The sequence below is a fragment of the Coturnix japonica genome, chromosome 2 (assembly GCF_054131305.1).
Source record: "Coturnix japonica strain WE chromosome 2, WE-NBRP24, whole genome shotgun sequence".
Classification (NCBI taxonomy): domain Eukaryota; kingdom Metazoa; phylum Chordata; class Aves; order Galliformes; family Phasianidae; genus Coturnix; species Coturnix japonica.
In genome coordinates this window covers 20,119,042-20,143,651 of record NC_140664.1, presented here as the reverse complement: position 1 = coordinate 20,143,651, position 24,610 = coordinate 20,119,042, and the positions used below count along the sequence as shown (strand labels likewise).

The window sequence follows — 24,610 nt, the reverse complement described above, 5'->3', positions numbered from 1 at the left end:
CTTCTGGAGGTGTCCTTGGTTCTCATGCTGTTTATCTTACACCACAGCTGCTGCTCCGTACAGTCCTTCTTTTATTCCCACAGTAAGCCCAAATAGTTAGACTTACTTTATTAAAAAGGAAAAAAAAAAGAAAAAAGGGTTGTAGCTTAAGTATAATCCCTCATGCTTTCAATAAAGGCAGGCATTCAGAATATTCTTGGTAATTTTACTTGTGAATATTGGATTTATTTGATATACTTTGGTCAGAATATCTGTGTTGTTAATAACAGGTAGATAAATACTTATCGCTTTCAGATAATGAGGAAATGAAATTTTTCTCTATGTACTTTGTATTTGAAATGAATGCATCCAGAGGTTTTGGTCTTTTATTTCTTTATTTATTCATTTTATTTGCCCATTTTGCTTCAGTAAAGCACACAGTGAATCTTCTCACAGTGATCTCTGAGCTCTGAGGTTGGAAGAGTTGTTACACTGCCACCAGGAGCAGAAAGACCAAAGCCCAGCAGGACATTTTCCCCCTCTACTCCAATGGAAGGATAAACTGACAGGCTAAGGAAGGTGTGTGAGCCAAGACCTTCTCAAGGTTTAGCAGAACACAAGCAGACAGAGTTATAGCAGCAGTAGCAGACCCAGACTTGTTTATTTTTGGACTAACAAGTCTTGATCTTCCATGGCTGAGAGCAGGCAGGAGATGCTGCTTCTCTGTCATGAACATCTCCTGCCCAAGCTGTTTTCACAGCTGTGGTGTGGTAGGCTGGAGATGAGACTTCAGTATGTTGTAGTTTATGATATGACATACATAACCATTCACTGGCACCCCTCTTTGGTGCGTAAGCTGTGAATGAATTACCACCTTTTGTAACCAAGCCACTAACACATCTGGGGTTGTTTTGTGACTGAAAATTTTCTAACATCAACACAATTACTATTTTAGCATCTTAATTTTCCCTCGTTGGCCATCTGGCTGATTTGAAATGTGAAGGAGGCTAATCCTGTACAGTAATGATTTAAGAGGAGAGCAGGAAAGGGGAGGGGGGAGGGGGGGCTTAAAGTAATGATTGCTGATGACCTTACTGTTTAGAGTCAGCAGATTGACATTTAGAAAATGCACTTTTTAATCCCCTAATTCTGTTCTCTGTCTTCCTTTTTTTTTTATTGAAATAATGGACAATCCAAGGTAGTTTGTTCAGATTGTGAGCACTTCTTTTTTGCTCTGTTTTCAGTTATTAGAATTTCTAATGGAGTGGATGGAGAAAAAACCGTCCACTGATTTTCATTGGATTGGGAGAAAAAGTAATGAAGATCAGGTCTATTTGTAAACATCATCCATTTCAACTAGGAAAACACATTTTCACAGTGATACTGATATTATTTCTGCTCAACAGAGAAGCATAGGAAGTCATTTACCCCTTATTGTTTATTATATTTTCCTATCTGGCTTCTCTTTGGTTTTGTGTTTTGTTTATGAGTGTATTTTTTTAGACATTTTTGAGGGGGTTATTTGTGCTGAAATACAATTAGCAGAGAGCACTATTTCTTCTTGGTCTTCTTGCTCTTCCGTGCTTTCAGTCTTGATGTCTCAAATGTATTCATTTATGAGTATAGTCAATCAAATAAATAAACAATGTCTATCTCTCCAATTCTGCCATGGCAGAAACAGTTTCAAAATATATCTGAAAACTTGTCTTTCTTACTGAGCTATCACAGCAAAATGCTAAATGACCCTGTGTTTGCCTTGCTTTGCATACATTCAGCAGCCAAATGTATTTTACATTCCAGAGTACAGATTGCTTGTCATTTGTCTGATAAAAAGCAAAGTAATATCGTTCTGCCTCTCAGTTTTAGAGAAGGGGAAACATCCAGTAGCTTGCATCCAATTAATTAACTTTGGTGAAAAGCAGTAGCCCTCATGAAAATCTGATTTGGATCTGCTGAAAGCATATGCACACTATTTATTGCAGACCACCAGAAAGAGGATATATGTCAGAAATTTATCAAGGCAGTTATTTTAGGTTATATTTATGCATGTTTTGTCGACACCTGCAGTGTATTCCAAATGTACTTCTCCTGTACTACTGCAGGACAGGCAACTGGTTGCAGCACCAAAACTGCCCCTTTCTCTGCAGTCCTTGCTCCAAACAAGCCAAGAGTAGTCTGCAAAACAAAATCCACACTAGGAGTATCATAGAACAGCTTGGGTTGGAAGAGATCTCTGGGATCATCAAGCTCCAACTCTCTTACCACATGGACTCCAACCTCCATATCTAAAACTAGACCAGACTAACCAGGGCCTCATCCAACCTGGCCTTGAACACCTCCAGGTACAGGGCATCCACAACCTCTCTGGGCAGCCTGTTCCAGTACCTCACCACTCTCTTGGTAAAGAACTTCCCTCTGATATTCAACCTAAATCTTCCCTCCATCAACATAAAACCATTTCTCCTTGTCCTGCCATTATCTACCCATGTAAAGAGCTGACTTGTCTCCTGTTTGTAGGTTCCCTTTGTGTGCTGGAAGACTGCAATGAGGTCATCCCACAGCCTTCTCTTCTCCAGGCTGAACAAGTCCAGCTCACTCAGCCTGTCTTTGTAGGGAATGTGCTCCAGCTCTGATCATCTTTGTGGCCCTCCTCTGGACATCCTCCAAAAGCTCCGTGTCCTTCTTGTATTGGAGGCACCCAGGCCTGGACACAGTACAGTAGTTTGTGGTAGTTTGTATAGTTTGTGTTTGGTGAAGGTAGGGGTGATTGAATGGAAACTCAGGCTTTTCTGGCATTGAGCAATAGACACCAATGCAAAACATGTTCAGAAAGATGAATATGAAGACGATGAACACTAATAGTAAAAGATAAAATTTATCATATGTTTTAGGACTTCGTCCAAAAAGAACTCTACGTTTGGTGCTCTGGACAGGAGAAGAACAAGGAGGAATAGGTGCTGAGCAATACTACCAATTGCACAAGGTAAATAATGTCTTCAGATTATTTGCTTGGTGGCACCTTTCTCAATAGTTTTGCAATACACTCATTGTTTTTGTCAGAATGCTCAGCTTAATATTTAACTGAAAATAGTGTTTCTAGTTCTGCCTGAAAGAATGTTTCATCTTCTATCATAAAAGCAAACTTCATACTGTTTTTAACATAAAGTGATGTGATTGTGTATGGACTTGTTCCACTTGACCTAATGTACTCTATCACAAAATTGCTCTGAAGCAGATGTTACATGAGGATATCTGCCATAGCTCCCAAACATACTGGATTTCTTAGAATATATGAGGAATGGCTCACATGTGTTGGTAATATAAACAAATTTTGTTTGGCTCATGTATTCCTGCTTTATGGCGTCTTTCCATAATATTTTACAGTGTAAAACAACAAAAATTTATTTTTAATGGTGTCTACTCTAAAATGCTGTGTGCCATTATTGTTTTGTGCCATTATTAGTTTTATGCTATCTGTAATATTGCAAATACTTGATTCTGTTGATGCAATCTCTGTTATCAGGATAAAAATATTGTCCATTTTCACAACTGTTTCACCTGTCAGCAACTACCTTTACAAAGTACAGCATGAGATCTAGGACAGCTGCATAAAACTATTTTGGAGATAAGATTTCAGAATATGTTTGGTTTTTATTTCCTGAGAAATTTATGCTGTACCTGTACAACTAAGGTTAAGTAGATATCTTTTATTCTTTTCCATAATGTATTAGTATTTACTCTCAGCAGTGGTTATTATATCTGAGTTCTGCAGAGAAGGACCTAGAAGTTCTGGTGGACAACAGGTTGACCATGAATCAACAGCGTGCCCTTGCTAACAAGGCCAATGGTTTTTTAAGATAAGACTTGTTTAGTTTGGAGAAGAGAAGGCTCCAGGGAGGCCTCATTGTGGCCTTTCAATATTTGAAAGGAGCGTATAAACGGGAAGGGGAACAGCTGTTTACAAGGGTGGATAGTGATAGTACAAGGGGGAATGGTTTTAAACTGAGACAGGGGAGGCTTAGGTTAAATGTTAGGAGGAAGTTTTTCACCCAGAAGGTGGTGACTCACTGGAACAGGTTGCCCAAGGAGTTTGTGGATGTCCCATCCCTGGAGGCATTCAAGGCCAGGCTGGATGTGGCTCTGGGCATCCTGGTCTTGTGGTTGGTGACCCTGCACATAGCAGGGGGATGAAGACCAGATGATCTTTGAGGTCCTTTTCAACCCAGGCCATTGTGTGATTCCATGATTCAGTGATCAGATGCATCAAGAAGAGAGTGGCCAGCAGGACAAGTGGGGTGATCTCCAATCTACTCTGCCATGCTGAAGCCACATTTGGAGTACTGCAACCACTTCTGGTCTTCCCAGTTCCAAAAAGACAGAGATGTTCTATAGAGAGTTCAGTGGAGTTGTGGAGTTTCCTTCTTTGGAGGTGTTCAATGCACACCTTGTTGATTTCCTGTGCAACCTACTGTAGGGAAACCTGCTCTAGCAGGGATTTGTACTTCATGGTCCCACCCAACCTCTACAGTTCTGTGATTCTGTAAAGACAAGAATAGGAATGTGTTTTGGAAGTCACCTGCTGTATAACAGTACACAAGCAGACTTACAGGAAAGTAATGAATTCCTTGAGGGATGCTATTAGTGGTAAACAGCCTAACAGAATAAGTGCACGGAATCTTTACTTTGAATCAGCCTCATTGCGATGAACGAAATTAAATTGATTTGCATCTGCAACAGAGTGGTCAGAGATAGCACTGTGATGCTACCACTAACTTGTTTAATATTCCTAAGAAGTGTTTTAACTGCCCATGCATAATGTAGCCGTCCTTATACCTCTACATTATAGAGGAAGCCCAGCTCTCTAGTTTGGAAGAGGAATTGAAGAGCTTGCTTTCTCAGGTTCAGAGAGGTGGCAGATTGCAGTTTAGTGTGCATTAAGTATTCCGGATTTACTCACAGATGCCCTGATGTTCAGCAGGATTAAACTGGCATGAGATATTCTGGAATACATCCCAAGGGAAAGAGCTGGTTCTCATTTACAGAAGTGCATTTTAGAAGAGCTGGAAGGGACAGAGCAAACATTTTGTGCCTGGTGCATTCTGCTCGTGGGAAGTGTATCACCTCTGAGGATTTTGGATAGAGCCCCCATTTCCTTTGTGGAAAATCAGCTTTATCCCATGGTTTTACAACTGCCAGAACACACGAAATTGTATTTTATACTTCTCATCTTTTATCAGGAAGTTTGTATTTCAACTATAGTCTCTAGGATTTATATTCAGGAGTAATATCAAAAAATGGGCTTAAGGATCAAATGTGAAAATATAAAACAGATTTGGGTATTGTTTGAAAGATACCGGAATACTTTACTTTTTAACTGAAAAAGATGTCTCAAGTTTTGCTGTGCTGATGCCATTCCATCTAGATGTTGTGCTCTGCAAACAAAGTACAGTCCAACTTAACATGAATTTGTAATTTACATGGAGAATTTAAGCAGAAATAACATCCGTCTGTTGTTTGTTGTTCTTGTTTCCCCCCCCGCCATGTGATCTGGCAGAATTATAAATTGATACAACAACAGGACATCACATTACTCATAATAACAAAATAAAGCAGATTAATACTGTACATTATACTTAGCTTGAAAAATATCTTAACCTTTTAATGATTCACTAGTGCAAATTTCTGGCAATTAGAGGAGTATGGCGCAAAACATTGATTCTTGATATTAATGAGTACAACTGAAGTGAGAACGTTATTTAAAGACGCCTTGTTAAATGAGAGATGGTCCGTATGACTCATCTGCATGGCTGGGCTGATTATGACTCTAGTTCACTACAAACAAGTAGAAATATGAATGCTGTAATTCAGCACAGACAGACATGGATTTCCTTGACATTCTAAATTACAGCCTCATGTCAGTGGAAATGTGGCAGGGGAGAAGAAATGAAGACAATATAGTACTGGACGAGTACAGATACTCTTCTTTTTGTAGCCTATTTATTTTTTCTTTCCACATAATTTCTGTTCTTTCTTCCTCATCTGTCATTGTAGGTTGCCACTGGTTTATAGGGAATAAGTTACTGCAGAAGTAACAGATAGCAGCAACAGTGATTTTAGTATGGTTCAGGATAATTAACTCATACCCCAAATAATGGCATTATTTGTATTATTTGCATTATTATCATGCTCAGGTGTTTCTGCAGAGCCTGTTACAGTGTCTGTTTGCTAAAACCAGTCATAGGGTACATTGACTGTTCAGAGCTTTAATGAGCTCAGTCTAACCCCATCTCCTGTCCCTGACAGCACTCAGTAAATAGATGCCAATGCAGCTAGAGTAAGATCAGTCACATAGATTACTAATGCAATCATTTTCTTGTTTTATGAAACATTTTTCTGGAGAGAATCTTATAGGCCTCATTCCTTTGTATGATTTTTCCAAGATGTTTCCAAAAGCAGATAGCCAAATTCTGTTCAACAGTTTCAGTGCCTCCACTGCTGCCCACAAGTACATCTCAAGCACTTCTTAATTTGGGGTAGAAGCCTCCCAGGGGAGTCCCTAGCATCTTTACTCTCGAAGAAAGTACCCATCAAAGTGCTCAGTGCTTTTAAATTGGTAACCAGTACTTACATTTACTCCTATACGGGAAAAAAGGCCTTGTTTGCCTTGACAATAAAGACTCCTTACTCTGGTGAAGAGAAGTGAAATAAAAATATCTAAGTGTAAATCAGGCTCCAAATCCTGGTATTCAGTGTTAAATGTGAAGTGATCTGAAGTTTTGTGATCTGTTTGTTGAGGATAGCTCTTATCTACAAACCATGTAAATAACTTGAAACATTGCAGCTGCTGCTTTCCTATACAAGTTGCATGACGGAACATGGTTTAGTAGTTCTGGAGGAACTCATTGCATCTGTTCTGTACAGACTCATATACTCTTTAACAACAGTACCCGATTACCTTCCAGAAGGTTTGAAGTATTTCATATGCCTATTTTTATGATGTCTTACCGAGGGGACAAATAAGCATATGTAATTGCCTTACCTTGGAAGAGACTTCTGGAGTTTTCACTCTTGGTTTGCAGAGGGAAAGTTCAAAGATGCACCTCACATTGCACGCAGGTTGCTGAGGTTGGTGCTGATCTTTTGTTCCACATTCATTTCATTGCTTTGGACTCATCTCTTCTAGAGATCTGTGTACCATGAAGACAAGGTTATTTACCCCTTTGAATTAAGGGACTGTGCTGGTCCTTTCTATGTTCTACTAGTTTAGATTTGTGTGATACAATACATAAAGAGCAAGAATTTAAAGAACAGAAACAAGAAACCGAGCAGAAAAGAATATGTTTTAGTTATGGATATAGGGTTATTTCACCAAAGGGTAAAATACAGCCACCTAGGATGCAGAAAGATACAAATGAAGAGGTAGCCCCTAAAGACCTTGATCACAAACCCTGCTTGCTTTCTGAGTGCTTATTTGGGCAGTTCCTTGACCTGCGTGTCATTTTGTTGTCAACTTTGATTAAGGCAAGTAACCTTATGTGATGATTTCTATTTAGGAGATCAGGTTGGTGGCACTCTCTTAAAATTCTGCTATGAATCATTAAGTTGAGAAACAGAAGAAATTAATAAAAAAAGTTCAAAACTACCAAAAGAAAGTAATTGCACTGCCTAATTGTGCTGCCTTTGCCAGAATTACATTTAACAGCCAGTAGTGTACTTGATTATATTCACCACAGGAAAGCTAATATAATTGATCAATTATATTTTACATCAGTTCTTGATCAGCAGGATTTCATAATTCTTGATATAAAATTGTCATGCACCTAGTGACATCTGCAATGAAAATCAGATTTTGCTACAACACAAAGAAGAGTTGATTCCCTACCTGTCCAGAAACAGGAAAGATACAGAATCAGTCATGGCAGTATGTCTCTTGGATGTCTGATCAGATTCCATACATGACGTTAAGCGAACTTTCTTGTCTTTTTATATCTTTTATCATGTTCTGATCCCTCAAATGAGTAGCAGAACTGTCATCTGAAACTTGTAAACTGGTGGAATGTCTGCCTGTGCTGCCCAGAAGGAAACGTCAGGTTCCCTGTGTTACTTCAGGTACACAAAATGAACAGCAGACCAATGGATGAAGCCTGTAGACTCTTAATGTTTATTTATCTCCACCAGTGTTGATTCTACCACCTTAAAAGATGATTTTGCTCATCACAGGGTGGCTTAAACCTCATGAGAACAATAACTCATTAACACAGTGTGCACAGCAACTATTTTTGAAGTGCTTGTACATTGAAACAAGCATGTGTATGCATGCATATATACACATACACATTCATACATGTGTACTAGGTCTCTATCTATTCAGCTGCAGAGGTATCCCAAGTATATAGAGGAATGGCCTCCAAGTACATACTGAAGGTATCCTTACTCTTCCTCAAAGTCAACATTTTCTAATATGTCCAGTCCTTGGAAGAACCAGTTCCAGCAGTTCTGGGACTGTACAAAACTAAATGGAGTTATTAAAAGAGACATCTTCTGAGGATGGCAGTTTCTTGACTTTCATGTTCTCTGCTGACTGCAGCTCCTCAGTTCATTGGAGTGTTGTACTTTGGGAGAACTGGGACACACCAATCCCAGTTCCCTACAGCTGTGGAGAACACAGAAAGCCATCACTTTTTCTGTTTACAAGGGTGGATATTGATAGGACAAGGGGGAATTGTTTTAAATTGAGACAGGGGTTGTTTAGGTTAGATATTAGGAGGAAGTTTTTCACCCAGAGGGTGGTGACGCACTGGAACAGGTTGCCCAAGGAGGTTGTGGATGCCCCATCCCTGGAGGCATTCAAGGCCAGGCTGGATGTGGCTCTGGGCAGCCTGGTCTAATGGTTGGTGACCCTGCACATAGCAGGGGGGTGAAGACCAGATGATCTTTGAGGTCCTTTTCAAGCCAGGCCATTCTATGATTCTATGATGTCTTCAGTTTTTGATTTCTTTCCCAACTGTCACATTCACGTAGGTGCTGTGTTTCCTGTGCTTTCTTTTGACTTTCCTATAGCGCTGGTTGTCAGACTAACTTGGGTGTTAATTTAAACACATTTTTAGTAATGCAAGTGGGATGGCTGTCATTTCACCCTAAGTCCCGTGACATGGTTGTTGCCTTGGATCCAAACTGCTCTGAGTCAAATACCAGAACACCAGTGTTGGCATTTCTTAAAGCGTAAATCAATACCAGAAAGCTGAAAATGCACTGACAGTTTAACCAATGTCCCCTATTACTGGAACAAATTAACCATTAGTCAAGGGCAGTGTTTTGCCATTAAAGACTTGAGTATTTTCCCTGTAAAGTGGTGGTTTTTCTCAGTAGAATTAAAAAGAAAACCAGTAAATGAGGCTCTGGAGAAGTAATAACACTTAATTTTAATAGCCCCAAATTACAGAAGGCTTTCAGGACAACTGTTGCATCCTTTGGCCTTTCAGGTATTTCACTGCTTTAGCTGGGTAAGAAGAATTTTCATTAGTGATTCAGTAGATTAGTGATGAGATGCTGAAATCCAACTTAACATTTGCTAAGAATTGTAGGGGTTTTGGATTGAATAAGTAGCTGCGTGAATGATCAGGTTTGCCAGCATCTGCTGCTGATCCGTGTTTCTTACTCCTTGATGTACCTGCAATTGTTTGCTATCTGTGCATAGCCAGGTGGGTTTTCTTTGTAATTGAAAGAATTTTACTGCAGTTTCATGTATTCAAGTTATTGCCTTAGAGATGAGGAATACCTATATTTCAGTTCTGCTTAGCAGGTAAGAAAGATTCTCTTGTAGCTAAAAAAGAAATTAAAGAAATTAAAATACAGGAGTTAAAAATAGCATAAGCATTGGCAAGGATCAGCCTATTTGTATCTTCAGTGGAGATTATGGCAAGCTGTAAAAAGCCAATTTGCCCTTGCAATATTTATTATAAAAATTCAGTTAAATGTTTAGCCTAAGAGATAAACATTGATAATGTAAAGAGAAATGATCCGTTTTTGTGATAGGAAGACAAAGGATATAAGTATGTACAGCAGTTCAAATTATTAGGCAGCAAGTTACACCACCAAGATTCCATTTTCCATTATGTGCTAAAAGAAGTGGCAAGTATCAGGATGCAGCAAATGGAATTAATCTCTGAAAAAAAGTGTGCACTGCATTGAAAGTGCTTGTTTAAATGATGCATTGAGTATGGGGAATAAAGAAAGAAACAGCTGAGCCTACAGTTATTTTATTTTCTAAAATCTCACTGTTTTGTTCTCCTGTTCCTGGAATTAGCCAAGGGAGCACTGAACAGACAGCCTGCTTTGATAAGTGCTAGTTATCCCTGCACCATAAAATGCAAATGACAAAGGATGCATATTCCGCATAGCGTATTTCTCAGTGTGTATTTCTTTACCTGTGAGTAGCAATGCTAATGGACATACATAAGCAAAAGCAGGCTTAGTGAAAGCAACCCAAACTCCTTTTTTTTCTTCTTTATTATTATTATTTTTAAAGATTGCAATACCCTGATTTGAAACTTGACAGTGGACATATATAAAATGAATCCTATCTTCCAGTGGAAAAAAAATAGGGCAAAAACTTTCTTAAGGACACATGGTACTTAAGTAGCTGTGACTTGTTGTTTGCTGTCCCCAGTGAGTCTAGTTTCTCTCCCCAGAGCATTTTGACTTCGTGTTACTCCTGCACATTCTAAGAACTGAACTGCCTTTTTCTAGGGCAAGAATACATTGTAATGTATTGTGGGTGGTTTGTTTTCTCAGTTTCATATTAAAAACACATGTGAACATTTAAATGAGAAAGAAAACAATTGAAGACCACAGTAATACTACTGGCAGCTTATGAAGTTTTGCTGTTCAGGCTTGTTATATAAAGATGGATTACATTCAGAAATGCTCCTTATTGATGTTTGTAAGTATCTAAAGTGTGGGAGTCAAGTCGATGGGGCCAGAGACTCTTTCTGGTGGTGCCCAGCGAAGGGACAAGGGGCAGTGGGCACAAAGTGGAACACAGGAAGCTCCATCTGAACATGAGAAAGAACTTTTCTATTGTGGGAGTAACAGAGCCCTGGAATGTGCTGCACACAGAGGCTGTGGTGCCTCCTTCTGTGGAGATCTCCAAAACACATCTGGATGCTTTCCTGAAACCTGTTGTGGGGAACTGCTGAGCTGGGAGTTGGGCTGGGTGACCTCTAGAGGTCCCTTCCAAGCCCTATGATTCTGGGATCCTATGACATAACTAAAAAGAGGAGAGTCTAGAGAAAGCAGAGTATAAAACACAGTTCTTGGCAGATTCTTAGAAAGAACTTAAGAATACTTACAGGGCCAAGTTTTGATATTTGTGGAATATCGTATTCACAGCCACTTTTTGTTTGGTTTTATATCCAAAAAATGGTGATGGAATCTGTAGTGACTCATAGGCTTGTATAACCTGCTAATGACATGAACCTGTTACTCATGAATGTCACCTTTCTCTTGTAGCGATTTTCTTAAATAACTCATGACAGCCATAAAATTCTAGAATCACATCTGAGCACAAGAGTAAAACCTGCAGTCCCCTACATGTACGAGTAGGTTCTCCCAGTCACATTGAAGACAGTCTGAAGAACGGCTTTCTTCTGTCTGACCTGGCCTCTTTCACTTTGCAGAAAATGTTCTGTAGCTCTCAAAGAGAGGGAGAGTTTCCTTTGTGTAAAGGCTGTAAGTACTTCATTCCAATTAGACTTTTGTAACTGAGTGCTCTGAGCGTATAAGAGGCAAATAAATGGCTCCTAGGTGCTAAGTTTTATTCTTTCAGCTAGAAAGAATTTTCCATGTATAGAAAAAGTGAACATTGTTATGCCGTTTATGCCTGAAATCGTAACATTTTATGTTTCCTGTAAGAACTTACCTTGCAAAACACCAACGTCCCTTAAAACAGACATTATTCCTTCAGGTCAGGCAGAGGCTTGGCATTTCAATACTCAGCTGAAGTCAGAGTTGACAACAGGCTGTATTGGAAATAATACAATTCTGAAGAGGGAACAGCTGTTTTTGTCAAGTGGGCTATCTTTCACAGTCTGAACGAGCTTTGGAAGGCATCTAATTTTAAAGCTGACCAGTATGCATACCCTCCCCTGTGCACCAAAATTCCTGGAGCTGCAAATCAGAGTGGGAAGTGATTGCTGCAAGTGAAAACCAAAATAAGGTGGGAACAGCTTATCTAGGTGGTGTTTCATAAATCCCAAACAAATCTGAAGTTATGCTGTCACAGTTACTTGTAGTGTGCAATGTAAACTGCCACTTATAATAGAAATCACAAACCATTACGTTCTTTCCTTTCACATTTAGGAAAACATCTCTAACTTCGATATCGTCATGGAGTCTGATGAGGGCACCTTCAAGCCATCTGGGCTGGCTTTTACTGGGAATGCCAAAGCTCGTGACATTGTGAAAGAGATCATGGCTCTGCTACTGCCTATCAACGTTACAGAAGTTTATGACGCTGCAGATGGAACAGACATCAATTTCTGGATGAGGGATGGAGTGCCCGGTGAGAGTACTTTGCAAATAAAATTCCTTCCGTATACAGTGGCACGTCAGGGAACATTTCCTGCCGGCTCTGGCAGCCTGATGTTTTTAAGATCGTAAGGAACACTTCCCCTCGAGGAATAATATTTATCATAGATAAAATGCAGAAATGTTAAAAGGTAGCCAACAAAAATAGGACATAATTTGTATTTGAGCTTCAGTTTCATAATGGTATAGATTATGCATAGCATAACATGCCTAAAATCTTCTTTTAGGCTTAAGGATTTATAATAATTAATCCCAGACTGGTGGTTTATAAATAGTAAACTAAGGCAGAGGGGAATTCTGCTGTGTGGAACAATTTTTTCATTATTAATATTTTGACTTTGAAATACATGACATCTTTTTACTGTTTTATATTTATATGAAAAAATGATATTTTCAAGAGATGACGTTAAAAGCATATGGGACATTAAAGAATGCTGGAAAGATTCTGTGAAGTTTGATTTGGTATAGGGATTTATCTAGAGTATTGTATCTGTGTCCCAGTGAGGAGCAGCTTGCTGGTAAAGAGGCTTGCATGCTGGCACAGAGGTCCCCCCAGCAGCCCCCCTGGCCAGGACACCTCATGCTGCACCAGGTTTTGCAGAGGACAAGAGTTCTAGTTAGAGGCCAGCCTGGGAAAAGCCTTAGTGAATTTCCATGGTGGTTTCCACTCGAGATTAATAGCATGAAGAACAAAGTTTCATAACACTGATACTTAAAAAATTATGGTCAGTTTTAAAATTTTAACATTTTTTTCCTTGGTTCTTTACGGTTGAAGTAGGCTGGTGCATTTCTCATGCTCATTTTACCAGTATTTACTATGTGATTGGACTCTCCTAGTGGTTGATTAACTGCCTTGTGTCTTACTTGGTCTTGTGCAGTGAGTCATACATTATATTCTTTTTATTTATGGGCAGAACTCTTTGCTTCTGGCCTGTATGGGTTGCACCATGATACCATAATGTTGACTACCATGATAAATGTATAGAAATCTAATTTTCAAAGCAGAACATCTATGCTGGTCAAGAAGTGTGGAAGGGTAGATATTATTACACAGCCAGAGATCTGTCTTCAGCTGGCATGCTGTTCTCCAGGTGAGGTGCAAGCTGTTCAGTGCAATGACATACAACAGTGACACTGTTGTGCACTCATGTTCCTAGGCTCTGCTTACGCATCTTACATGAATATGAGCACTTTGTGCTGTGTTTAGAGACAGTAAGCACTGCTAAGAAGCTGTAGCTGTAATATGCATCATCCTCCATCACCTGTAAGCATCCGTGCAAGGATGTGTGGTCCAGAAAATGCAAGTGTATCAGAACAGGTAAGACACTGGGGACAGCATGCTAGGGATATTACAGATGGTTAACTGGGAACTTCCAGTCAGTGCGTAATAGATCATGGAAAAAAATACTAAATAGTGGAGTTCAATTGTGTTTGATAAGAGCTCACTCTGAGGAACAGTGCTTGGGGAAAGAGGGAGCCCAGATCTCTCAGCATGAGGCTCTGTGGTCAGACAAGTGTTCAGAAGAAGACTTTAGAAAAGTATAAGCTGTAAGAAACATCATAACCTATAAGCTTGCTTTACACCTTAGCGTAAAAAATAAATACATCACCTCCGAATCCTCTCTTTTCAAATCTGATGTTCTTTCATATTAAAAATTTGACACATTAATTCATATTAGTTTTTTTAATATACTTTTTGAAGCTTTGATTCATTTAACTTCCAGTTACGCAAATAATATAGTGTTCTTACAGCATAAGGCACAGAGATTCCTTTTTCCCCATTGAGCCCTGATGGGAAGGATTCAACTCCACTAAAAACATTTCTGCTGCTTTGGATTGTATTTCATATTATACCAGGCAGAAGTCTACGGCATCTTGTAATCTTCACGCCTTGTCTGCAGTATTCTCACTGCTTGAATGAGTCCTTATGGTATATTATAACATTGGAACAAATTGAACACCCTGTAACAACTTTTATAATTTTGTCCAATTTAAACATGCAGTCAAGTGTTGACACTTCATCAATTTTATTTAAATATTTTCTTGAAAGTACGCTTGGTGCCTTTCTTTCTGTAACAGTTCAAGAAAATACGGTCTACTTCTTGAACAATAAGAACAATAAGAATGGTTCTCTAGCATTTTTCTCCTTTTTAAATATATTCTGAGATTCTCCTTTTTATATACAACTAGAAATCTGCTCCTTCTGCTCCATTTGGTCTGAAAGATCCACAGAGCACAAGAGTATGTGCGTTTTTCAGAGCTGTTTGTGGTTGCTTCTGGGACAGGCACAGCGATTCCAGCTCCTCAAGCTCTGCCATTTCCAACATTTTTGTATTTAAAGGGCACGCAATGAAGTGTCCTTACATAAATTTTTGTAAGAAAGAGGTGCTGTCTGCTCTCAGAGAGTAAGAGAGGCCAAATGAGTTCAGAGTGCTTTGCAAGCTGTGGAATGAAGCTTAACAAATGCCCCTAAAGTACAAGCAAGGTGAACTGTGCTGAACACGGCAGTACAGTGCTTTGTGTCTGCGAAGTATTAGGTATATTTCCATCAGTGGCCTTTCTGTTTGATTATTTTGAGAACAGCTGAGCCCAGCAATGAGGAATGTCTGGAGCTGTGTTTTTCTACTGATAGCCAGTTTTCAGCTACTGAAAATATTTGTATAGCATTTGTTGTGATTTTTCGTGGAACATAAATTAAATTAAATCTTTTTGTGTGTGTGTGGTATTGTATTTTATGCTATAATTTTACGGTTTGAGGTGGCTATTGATCCTTAGACTGCTTCTTTATTAATTACACAGTTACCTTCCTCACTTTTAAAGAGCTCAATTATGTACTTGTTTTTAATCAGGCATCTATCTAAACTGTTGCACATAAAACCATTCCTTTCCAGTGCTATGACCAGAATTTACAGATGTAGGTGAGGAGACATTTTTTTGCTTGCTCTTTTTTGGTTTGTTTGGCTTCTGTTTAAGTCTTGTTCATATCTGAAAGGGATAAAAACCATTCAGCAAGCTGAGCTGGACCAGCACTCTGATGGTTTTGTCTAAAAAAGCAAGATACAATCATCACAGATCTGCTTCTGAAGTGATTTTAGGCCAATTCTTAAGGTAATAGCACTGGGGCTGGGTCAACCTTCCCTGCAAGCTACTGGAAATTGAGAAGGGGAAATGAGGTTATTCTATTTGTGTTATGGTATCCAGAGAACATTAGTTCAGCTTTAGACACCGCAGGAGAAGAAAACAGGTGCTCTCCCATTTCTGCAAAGTGAAAGCTGTTATGACACACAGTTTCCCAGGGAGCTGGTTCAAGTTGGCTCCTTTCTACTGGTCTTGTAGGGGAGCTTATTTGTTGCTACGGTGCTTCTGATGAGAACATTTGTCCATGAGAAACTGAGCTGTATTTGAGACCAGGCTGACCCAGGACATCAAACAGCTCTCAGAAAGCATGTGGCAACTCTTCTATTTAAAATTCAACCAGAGACCTACAGGTGAAACTCCTTTTTACAGTGTCACACTGAACCTTGCTAGTTGTTCGTGTCTCTCTGTCTCCACAGTGACAGCATCTTGCTTTTTTGATACCTTACAGGAGAGGAGAAATTATTCTTCCAGAAATGAATAAACCAGTAGCTCATCTAACTTTAATATTTCTTTAAAAATCAAAAACTCATTGCTAACCCAATCTATTTGTCATTTTCCCTGAGCTGGCAAACAAATACTGTCATATATCATTTCTCTCATTATTATAGAACTTCTTTAATACCTTCATCTACAATAAAATATTTTTTAGATCTTGGATGCTGGACATTTATATGCAATATATTCTTTCTTGTCACATAAGAGGTCGAACCCTCTTGTTCCAGTCCTTTTCCAAACCATGCTGTCCCTTCATCCCCTGCCCTCCCATCAGTCAGAGCACCAAGCACCATCTTATGCCTGCTTGAATGCATGAGCTGAGCCCAGCCATCTGCTTGGTGTCAGCCAAACGCGTGCTTGAGAAAGCAGCGTAATGGGAAAACTCCCTGACTTGGGCCTGCCAGCTGAGTGTGGAGAGTTAGGTAGGCTCTCTGTTCTCCAAATTATTAGTGGACAGACTCTGTTAACTCTTGGCTGTGCCACTGTTTGAAAGCAATTTTCTGCTGTGATGCTTGATCCCTCAGAATATCTGTTCCGTGGACTCATGCAGACTTGGGCAATCTCTGGATCCAGTATCTAAGCTATTTCTTTCCTTTCTTTTTTTTTTTTTTTTTTTTTTTTAATAAAATAATAGAAACTGTAAGAGAAAAATAAATAAATTAAAAAAGGGGGGGGGGGAACCAGGCCATCGTAGGCTTAGGACTTCATAGACCAATACTGAAGAGTCTGATTTGATTGCTTAGAGTCAGTGAGTTTCTCCATTTGCAAAGACTGTCCTATAAGATGAGGGAAAGAAAAATCGTTTTCCTTAAAGAATAGAGACATTAACTATAAGTAAGTCCCCCACTTTAATAGATAGTATTTGTGATCTGAGATTTTTAGTGCAGAGTGTCACTTGGAGAGCCCCAGTCTTTTCAACCAGTGATTCACAGAAATGAAATGGCTCCTGCTACTCAATGAGCAAAAAGCTGAACAAAACTTTTAAATCCTGCTCACAAAACTGGCTTTACACATTATATGCAAGAATTGTGATAATTGTAGTTACTTCATAGGTGCCTCAGTTTTGTACTTGCCGAGCTTCCAGGCGCTGTTACACACCAGCAGCACCAGTTGCCAGTCTCCTGGTACCTAGTTTGCCTCTGTGTGGAAATGAGGCGTAAAGGAGGTCAGATACGCACCCATGTCATCCCCATGTCTTGGTCTTATTAAGTATGAGTTAGGTATATCAGTAGTGTTATGTGATAATTAACAAAATCATATTACTTTTTCTAGGTCATTTATTTCCTTTTAAATATTCTCTCATTTTAAGGGAAATATGGTGAATGAGTACATTCCTCTGCAGAAGACAAATTTTCTGCAACTTGGGAGGTATTAAATTAAACCAGTATGCTAAGAGAACAATTTTAATTGCTTAGCACTTAAAGAACCTACTATGCAGACTACAGCTATTAGAACCATTTAAAATCTTGATTGAAGTTTGAACTATGTGTATTAATCTGTACAATAATTCATCTATTCGCAAATTTATCATTGTTCCATAAAAATAGGCTTTTGAAATTAGAAATAGCTCTAGAGTAATTAAAGGAATTTAATATGCTGTAAATTTTTATGAAGGTGAATACCTTAAAACGCTCATAGTTTAGCATAATGTCTCAGTTACATTAGCCTCTCGTATGACCTTGCCTGCTTTTGGTAACATTAATAAAGTCTTTAAGGCTAATCATTTAATGAAAGAACTAGTCTGTAGATTATGGTATGTTTTCTTATTAGTTGTGCTATTTGACTACCAGACAAGCTTGATCATACATTGCATATGGTTCTTTTCACCCTTGTTCTTATTGGAAATGTCTTGTTTTTGGCATATTGCAGTATTGAACTATTTCTAGTAATTATCCGAAAGCATCAGAATTGTATGGTTTTTTCTTTGATGGAGAATAGACCGAAGACATGCAGATATTCAGCTGGAATAATGCGTCTGGAAACAGGATGAAGAACAGTGCCTGAATGCAAATTTTAATAGCAGTTTTAACAGGGCTCCTATAATATGCTTCTCATCATTAGAACATGTACATTTCTAATATGAGAGCACAGAATAATTCTGTCAGATAAAAAATAATGTGTCATTTTGGGGGCAAAATATTTCATGATTGTAGCAAATACATGAAAGCTGCTCATTCACATTCATTTTGCCACAAATGAAGACTACTTCTAAATTAACTTTATGAAGTCTACTTTGAGTTCCTACCATTCAGCTAATAAGTTTTTGAGTCAGAAAACTTAGAATGGGTGAGCAATGTCACTTCTGCTATGCAAAGATCAGGTTTGTGACTACCTAAGGAAACTGAACTTCCATAAGTCTTCAGGTCTCAATGAGATGCATTCCCAGAGTCCTTAGTGAATTGGCTGACATAGTTGCTAAACCACTCTCAATGATATTTGAAAAGTCATGGAGGTCATGTGAAGTCCCTGAATACTGGAAAAATGACACATGGAACTACCAGCTCCTCAGCCTCACCTCAGTGTCGAGGAAGATAATTGAGCAGATCCTCGTGGAAGCAATGCTAAGGCATACGGAAGAGAGGGATGTGATATAGGATAACCAGTATGGCTTCACCAATGGCAGACCCTGTGCTACATCAAAAGAAGCATGTTCAGCAGGGTGAGGGAGGTGATCCTCTGCTCTATGCTCAAGGGACCTCACCTGGAGTACTGCATCCAGATATGGAGTCTTCAGTACAGGAGAGATGCAGACCTGTTGGAGCACATCCAGAGGAGGGCCACAAAAATGATTCAAGAGTGGAACACCTCTCATATGAGGACAGGCTGAGAGAGGGCTGGGGCTGTTCAGCCTGGAGAAGAAAAGACTGGGAAAATCCAAGAGCAGCCTTTCAGTATCTGAAGGGGGGATATAAGAAAGATGGGGACGTACTCTTTAACAGGACAAGGAGAAATGGTTTCAAATAAAACATGGAAGATGTAAATTGGATATAAGAAGTCTTTTATTTTTACATTGAGGACAGTGAGGCACTGGAACAGGTTGCTCAAGGATGTGATGGATACCCTATCCCAGGAGATATTCAAGGTCAGGCTGGATGGGGTTCTGACCAACCTGATCTAACTAGTAGTTGTCCCTGTTCACTGCAAGGGAGTTGGACCAGATGACCTTTAAAGCTCCCTTCCAACTCAAATGATTCTATGATTCTATGATTCTGAAAGTCATTTATTTGAGACAGATAGGAATATTTAGATAAATGTCAAGACCAGCAAGGGTGAATGCAGCTATTACTAGCAGATAGTATTAAGTGGTTTACTACATGCAATATTAGTGACATTTTGGTGAGAGCAAGATCACGAAAGAACTGCAGGAAGATCTGGAAGTCTGGAAATAATACCTTACATTGTGAAGCTGAAGGTGTTAGAATCTTTTTCAGTTCATGGAAAGGTATGCCAGTTTATGGAAAAGAATGACTGAAGCACAGCATACATTTTAAGGCTGGAAAGAGATTTTCCTAATGGCAGTGCATTTTTGCCTAGTTGTATAAAATAGTTCATTACCAATTCAGTCTGTGAGGTCCCCCCAAAATTCCAAGTAGATGAAAGCAAGCACCTTCTTGCAGTAAGTTTAGTTGGCTACAAAAGCAGCTCACATTCTTGGTGAATTCTACGTCATTTTGAATGTGTAAAACAAGACCTGAATGTCCTTCAAAAAGTAAAGGGTAATTCAAGCAGGAGGAATGGGTTTGATGCAGTAGTTACAAGGTGAGGTTCTGTGCCATGTGTTATTCACAAGATCTGATTAGATGGTAATGGGTCTCGCTGGCCTTAAAAAAATCTATGAATCTGCCAGTAAATTTTGCAAGTATTTTTCATCATCTAATGTCTCCTTCCCATTTAACTCTCATCTATTTCAAGCAGAGTAGATTTTTCAATATCACAAGCTCTTGTCTTCAGTTTGAACAGCATTTAGGAGGTTTTAACTATGATTAAAAATACAGAATTATTGTTAACTTGCCAATCCCAGAAAAAAAAATAAATAAATAAAAATAAAATAAATTGAGCTCTGAAATAAAAAATATTTGCTAAGCTATATCCTACAAAGCTTAAAAGCTTGGTTTATATATATATATATATATATAAATTTATATATATATATAAATATATATATATTGGTTTATATATATATATATATATTTCTATTATTATCTTTTTTCTTGGTTGTCATAAGCTATGAATTGCTGCATTCTGGCTTGGCAGCTGATAATTCTGTATTTATCATTCAAAAAACTGAGGCAGGGCAACTTTGAAATAATGTTATATGAATGTTACAGTAAATCAGTTTGAAGCTCTGACATTTTGGCTGGCTTTTATAAATCTAAAAGAAGTAAATTTTTCCACTGCATTCAACGCTTTTCAAATACTATGTAATGCCATTAATGAAAAGCACAAATAAAGTGTTTCAAACAAGATCGGAAATTATAATGATTTCTGCGCTTCCTGGCTCATGGACTTCTGCTTCTTAAGGATATTTTATCACCGTTATGTCTGTAAATATCAGAGTGGTTGATTTTAGTTCCTAGTTTTAGATGTTTGCTCTTTAGAAAAGTTACAAAAGACCCTGTTATTATTTGTGCTCCTTATGAAAGCAGACAGAATTCCAGAACAATTCAAAAACCATCAATGAATTTGTGCCTGGCGCCCACCTTTTGTAGTAGGAGAGTAGTAGGAGAATAGGCTCTTTCTAAGGAAAGAAATGCTGAAAATATCTGACTGAGGATCTCATTTGGATTTGGGGTGTGGTTAGTTCTTTTTCTGGCTGTGCCTCTTGAGGGACATTTTAATTCTCTATTGTTTACTGCTTATGAAAGCTGAATTCTGTTTCTGTGGGTGGGAATATTCTTTTCATATGGAAGCGTTTGCCGTTTGTTGATCCTAAAAAAATCAAGTGTCCTCCATTAGCGCACAGAGCTCAGTGTTAACGTGTTAAATATGCAGCTTGGAAGTACAAGTTTCTGTAAGCCTTATTCCTAGAACTGTTCTCTATTTCACTGAAGCTCAAGGAAATAATGAAGTAAATAGGAAAAAGAAAAAAAGAGTTTAATTTGTGTTCTGTAAGGAAGTTGGAGATGGAAATATGTTTGCCAGTGGAAAAGTGTGAAAGTTACCCTTGATTCTGTCCAGTTTTTTACCTTTCTGGAATTTGATGCTGAAGAATTAGATAGGATCACAAGCTGGAAATGTGGGGAGATTTCTAACTAAATGTGCACCAATTCAGAATGCCTCAGCAGCAGTTCATTTAATTCCTGGAAAATGAACTGTAATGGCATCAATATTAAAAACTGAATAAAAAATAAACTGTTCAGTATCTGAGCGCTCCAGCAAGACCATTTGTAAGCTACTCCTGATGGGAAGGGCACAGGTTAAAAGGATTAAGATTTGCCTTACAGCTTTCAAGTATTTTCCTGCATGAAGTCATATGATGTTTCTAATATGATTCTTTAGGGATTAGTACATCCTCAGCTATTCAGTTTTCATTGATGGTTTGGAGTCGAGTTTAAAATCACAACTTGTTTGAAAAGCATACAAAACAGAGCTGATGTAAATACCGTTGGGATGATGGGAACAAGCTGATCATCTGGGTACAGCTTTATTTTTAGAAGCCCTTTTTATAAATATATATGTTTTGGTTTTTTTTTCACTTCATAAAATGAGCTCAACCTAATCCAAGTTGACCTTACTTGATGTCTGCTTTAAGAAGGGGAGTAAATTTCCTTCTGCATTTGCCTCTTTCTTCATTGCTCATGGAGATATCCCAGAGGGCTTCCTTGGAGTAGGTACCAGCTGTACAAGCCACTGAAGGTAGATTAGAAGAACCTCAGCACAAGAGAATTTTCATAGTTCGTTTGGTTGAGCTGGACTCCTGGAAGTCACGGTGTCTTACCTTCTTCCCCAAGCAAGACTATTTTCAAGGCTAGATCAGGTTGCTCAGGGCCTTATCCAATTTGAGTTGTGAAGATATCTGAGGTGCTGTCATCAACAATTTTATGCTTCCTTGGTTTCCTTAATGATAACAGTTACCTGAGAGGTGCTGAGGAGCTTATTTTTGTCTGTAAGGAGCAAGGAATCGTCATCCTTTGTAATTAATTTGGCCCCAAAATAGCTTTACCTGATCAAATGTATTGGGAACTTCCTAGAGATGTATTTCAGGGACACAAAAACAGATCTGTTAGCAAGGACAAAGTGTGCACCTAAATATGAGCAGTAGTTTATTCAAATTCTCCAACCGAAGAGCCAGAAAACCTAATTAAGAACTATTAATCCATCAGGGCCACTCTGTCCAAGGCTCCTGGCTATTTGCAGCGCCCGTGACAGAGCACATTCTCAATCACCATGTAGCACTTGGAAGTCCACCAAAGAAAATCAGCACTTTTCCTGTTGCTTAGCTGGCTAAACTGGATTTTAAAACAGTTCAGTTCTATTGACTATGTTAAATGTGGGCAATGACCTTCTGGGACAGCGGAACTTTTGTAGTGGTGGCTGGTGCTTTTTAAGAAAGCTAAAGAAATAGCTGAAAGCAAGAAGGCTCAGACTTTGCTCTCCAGACTCCTAAGGGATTGTGGATTGCTCCTGAAGCTTCATCTGCAACAGGGAGGAGGACAAGTTTATTGTCAAGGGGCTCGATTATCCATCTGTTGTTGGTGGGGATCATCCGTGTGTTAGGAAATGTGTATGGATATTAAAATTGTAAGTAGTTGAAAGCCACTGATGTGGCATTGTGGGGAGGAATAAAAGTTTAGTCTCTTGGTTTCCCAAAAGCTAGATTCTCCATCTCTACAAGCAGAGACACAAAGATTTGAAGCACTGGCCTTCTCAGCTATCTTGGATTTCCTCAGGATGTGTAATGTGCAAATATGTCATTAGCTGGAAGCTGCTGGGATTAACCTACAGCAGTAAACAGATACTATGCTGAAAAACTAAAACAGTTTTTATATTTGAGGAAATAAATTATTGTAAAGAATTGTCAAGTTGAGCCATTTGGTTGGAATAGTGATCCTGAGTTCCACTCCACCTTGCTGGCCAAGATTGACTATAATCATGGGTCAGGGCAAGAGCCAGAGAAAGATCTGTAGTTTATCAGAAATGCACGCATTTCACATAACCACAGGGCTGGCAAGAAGGTCCCAAGAGATCCTCTAAACAACGTCCATCTTTTCAACACCATCTCACCAAGGCCTGTGTTGTTTCTGTCACATTTGTTTATGCTCTTTTTGAAGAGTTACTGCGATGGAAACTCACTGTAGACCAACCTTGTAACATACGTTGTTTTCTTTACCTCTTATGGTAAGAGAGTAACAATATATCAAACAGTTATTTTGGTGTCCTCAGAGATTAATATAACTTTGAATTTTGCATGTGTTTTAGGTCAAGACAGCACATTGTGCATAGTGATAACACAGACTTAGCTGCTGGACCATAACAGTAGCATTTGGAGGTCACGGTGCTTGTATAGCTAACATTAAAAGCACTGATCCTAAATTTATGTTCTGGTGTTTCTTCATATTCAGAATTCATTGCAAAAGTAGTTTTTCTAAGTAGATTTGCTCTTTACATTTTTAAAGAAAGGATAGTATTGTGAAATGTTGATTAATATGGACAATATCTAATCCGACAGAATTATAATAGGAAATAAAATAGTGAGTTACACTAAGAACAGATATTTGGTTAAAGTATTGAGTAATCATAGAAACTATTTTTTCCTTTGTAAAGTTGTTAAGTAATAAGTATTTACCTTTTCTTGTGCAGTTGAAGGATCAGGATGTCAGTCCAACTAGAGGGCAGACAAAAGAGAACTTCTCTAGGCAGTGCATATTTGAAAGGGGGATATGAGCACCACAAGATGTTTTGGAAACCAGAATCAAACATGAATTTTAAAAGGATGGATTATTGCAGGGGATAAAGTCCCAGCAAGGGCTGTTGAATACAGTGATAGGAATGCAACTTCTCTTTCAAAAAAGCCCTTAAGCTGCAGATGGCTGGGCGGGTAGGTTGAAGGAGCTGGCTCTGGTTCTCCTATTCCTTCTCACAGCATTGGCTGCTACCAGAGGCAGGATAGCAGCCTTGTTGAAATGTTGCCTTATTTTCTCAGTTGTCTCTTCTTGTGTTCTAAGTCATCCTAGCATGCATTTAGGTAAATATTTCTAAGTAGTCTGGCTAACCATACACAGCACTCTGTATGTTCCCAGGCCTTTTAGATGCAGGTCTGTGCTGGATATTATTTAGGGTGTTAGCACATAATTGCGCTGCAGCCTTTCACCTGAGACTTGTCTCCATATGGAACAAACCTGAGACTCTCCTTCTACGGCCAGGTGTTTTCAGGCTCAAGATGCAGCAGCTGGCCCAAGCAGAGGGGCAG

General features: G+C 38.8%; 1 protein-coding gene across 4 annotated transcripts in view; it reads left to right on the top strand.

The window, feature by feature from the left end:
* CPQ (carboxypeptidase Q) overlaps positions 1 to 24,610 on the top strand; it is a 154,203-nt gene that overhangs the window by 106,162 nt on the left and 23,431 nt on the right. For all 4 annotated transcript variants that reach the window (XR_004306273.2, XM_085539400.1, XM_085539399.1 and 1 more), the window contains exons 6-7: positions 2,871 to 2,962; positions 12,340 to 12,541. Coding sequence is in view for 3 of the 4 variants with exons in the window: in XM_085539400.1 (XP_085395526.1) it covers positions 2,871 to 2,962; positions 12,340 to 12,541 (294 nt within the window). In the remaining variant the exon portion in view is untranslated. The remainder of the gene's footprint in view (positions 1 to 2,870; positions 2,963 to 12,339; positions 12,542 to 24,610) is intronic.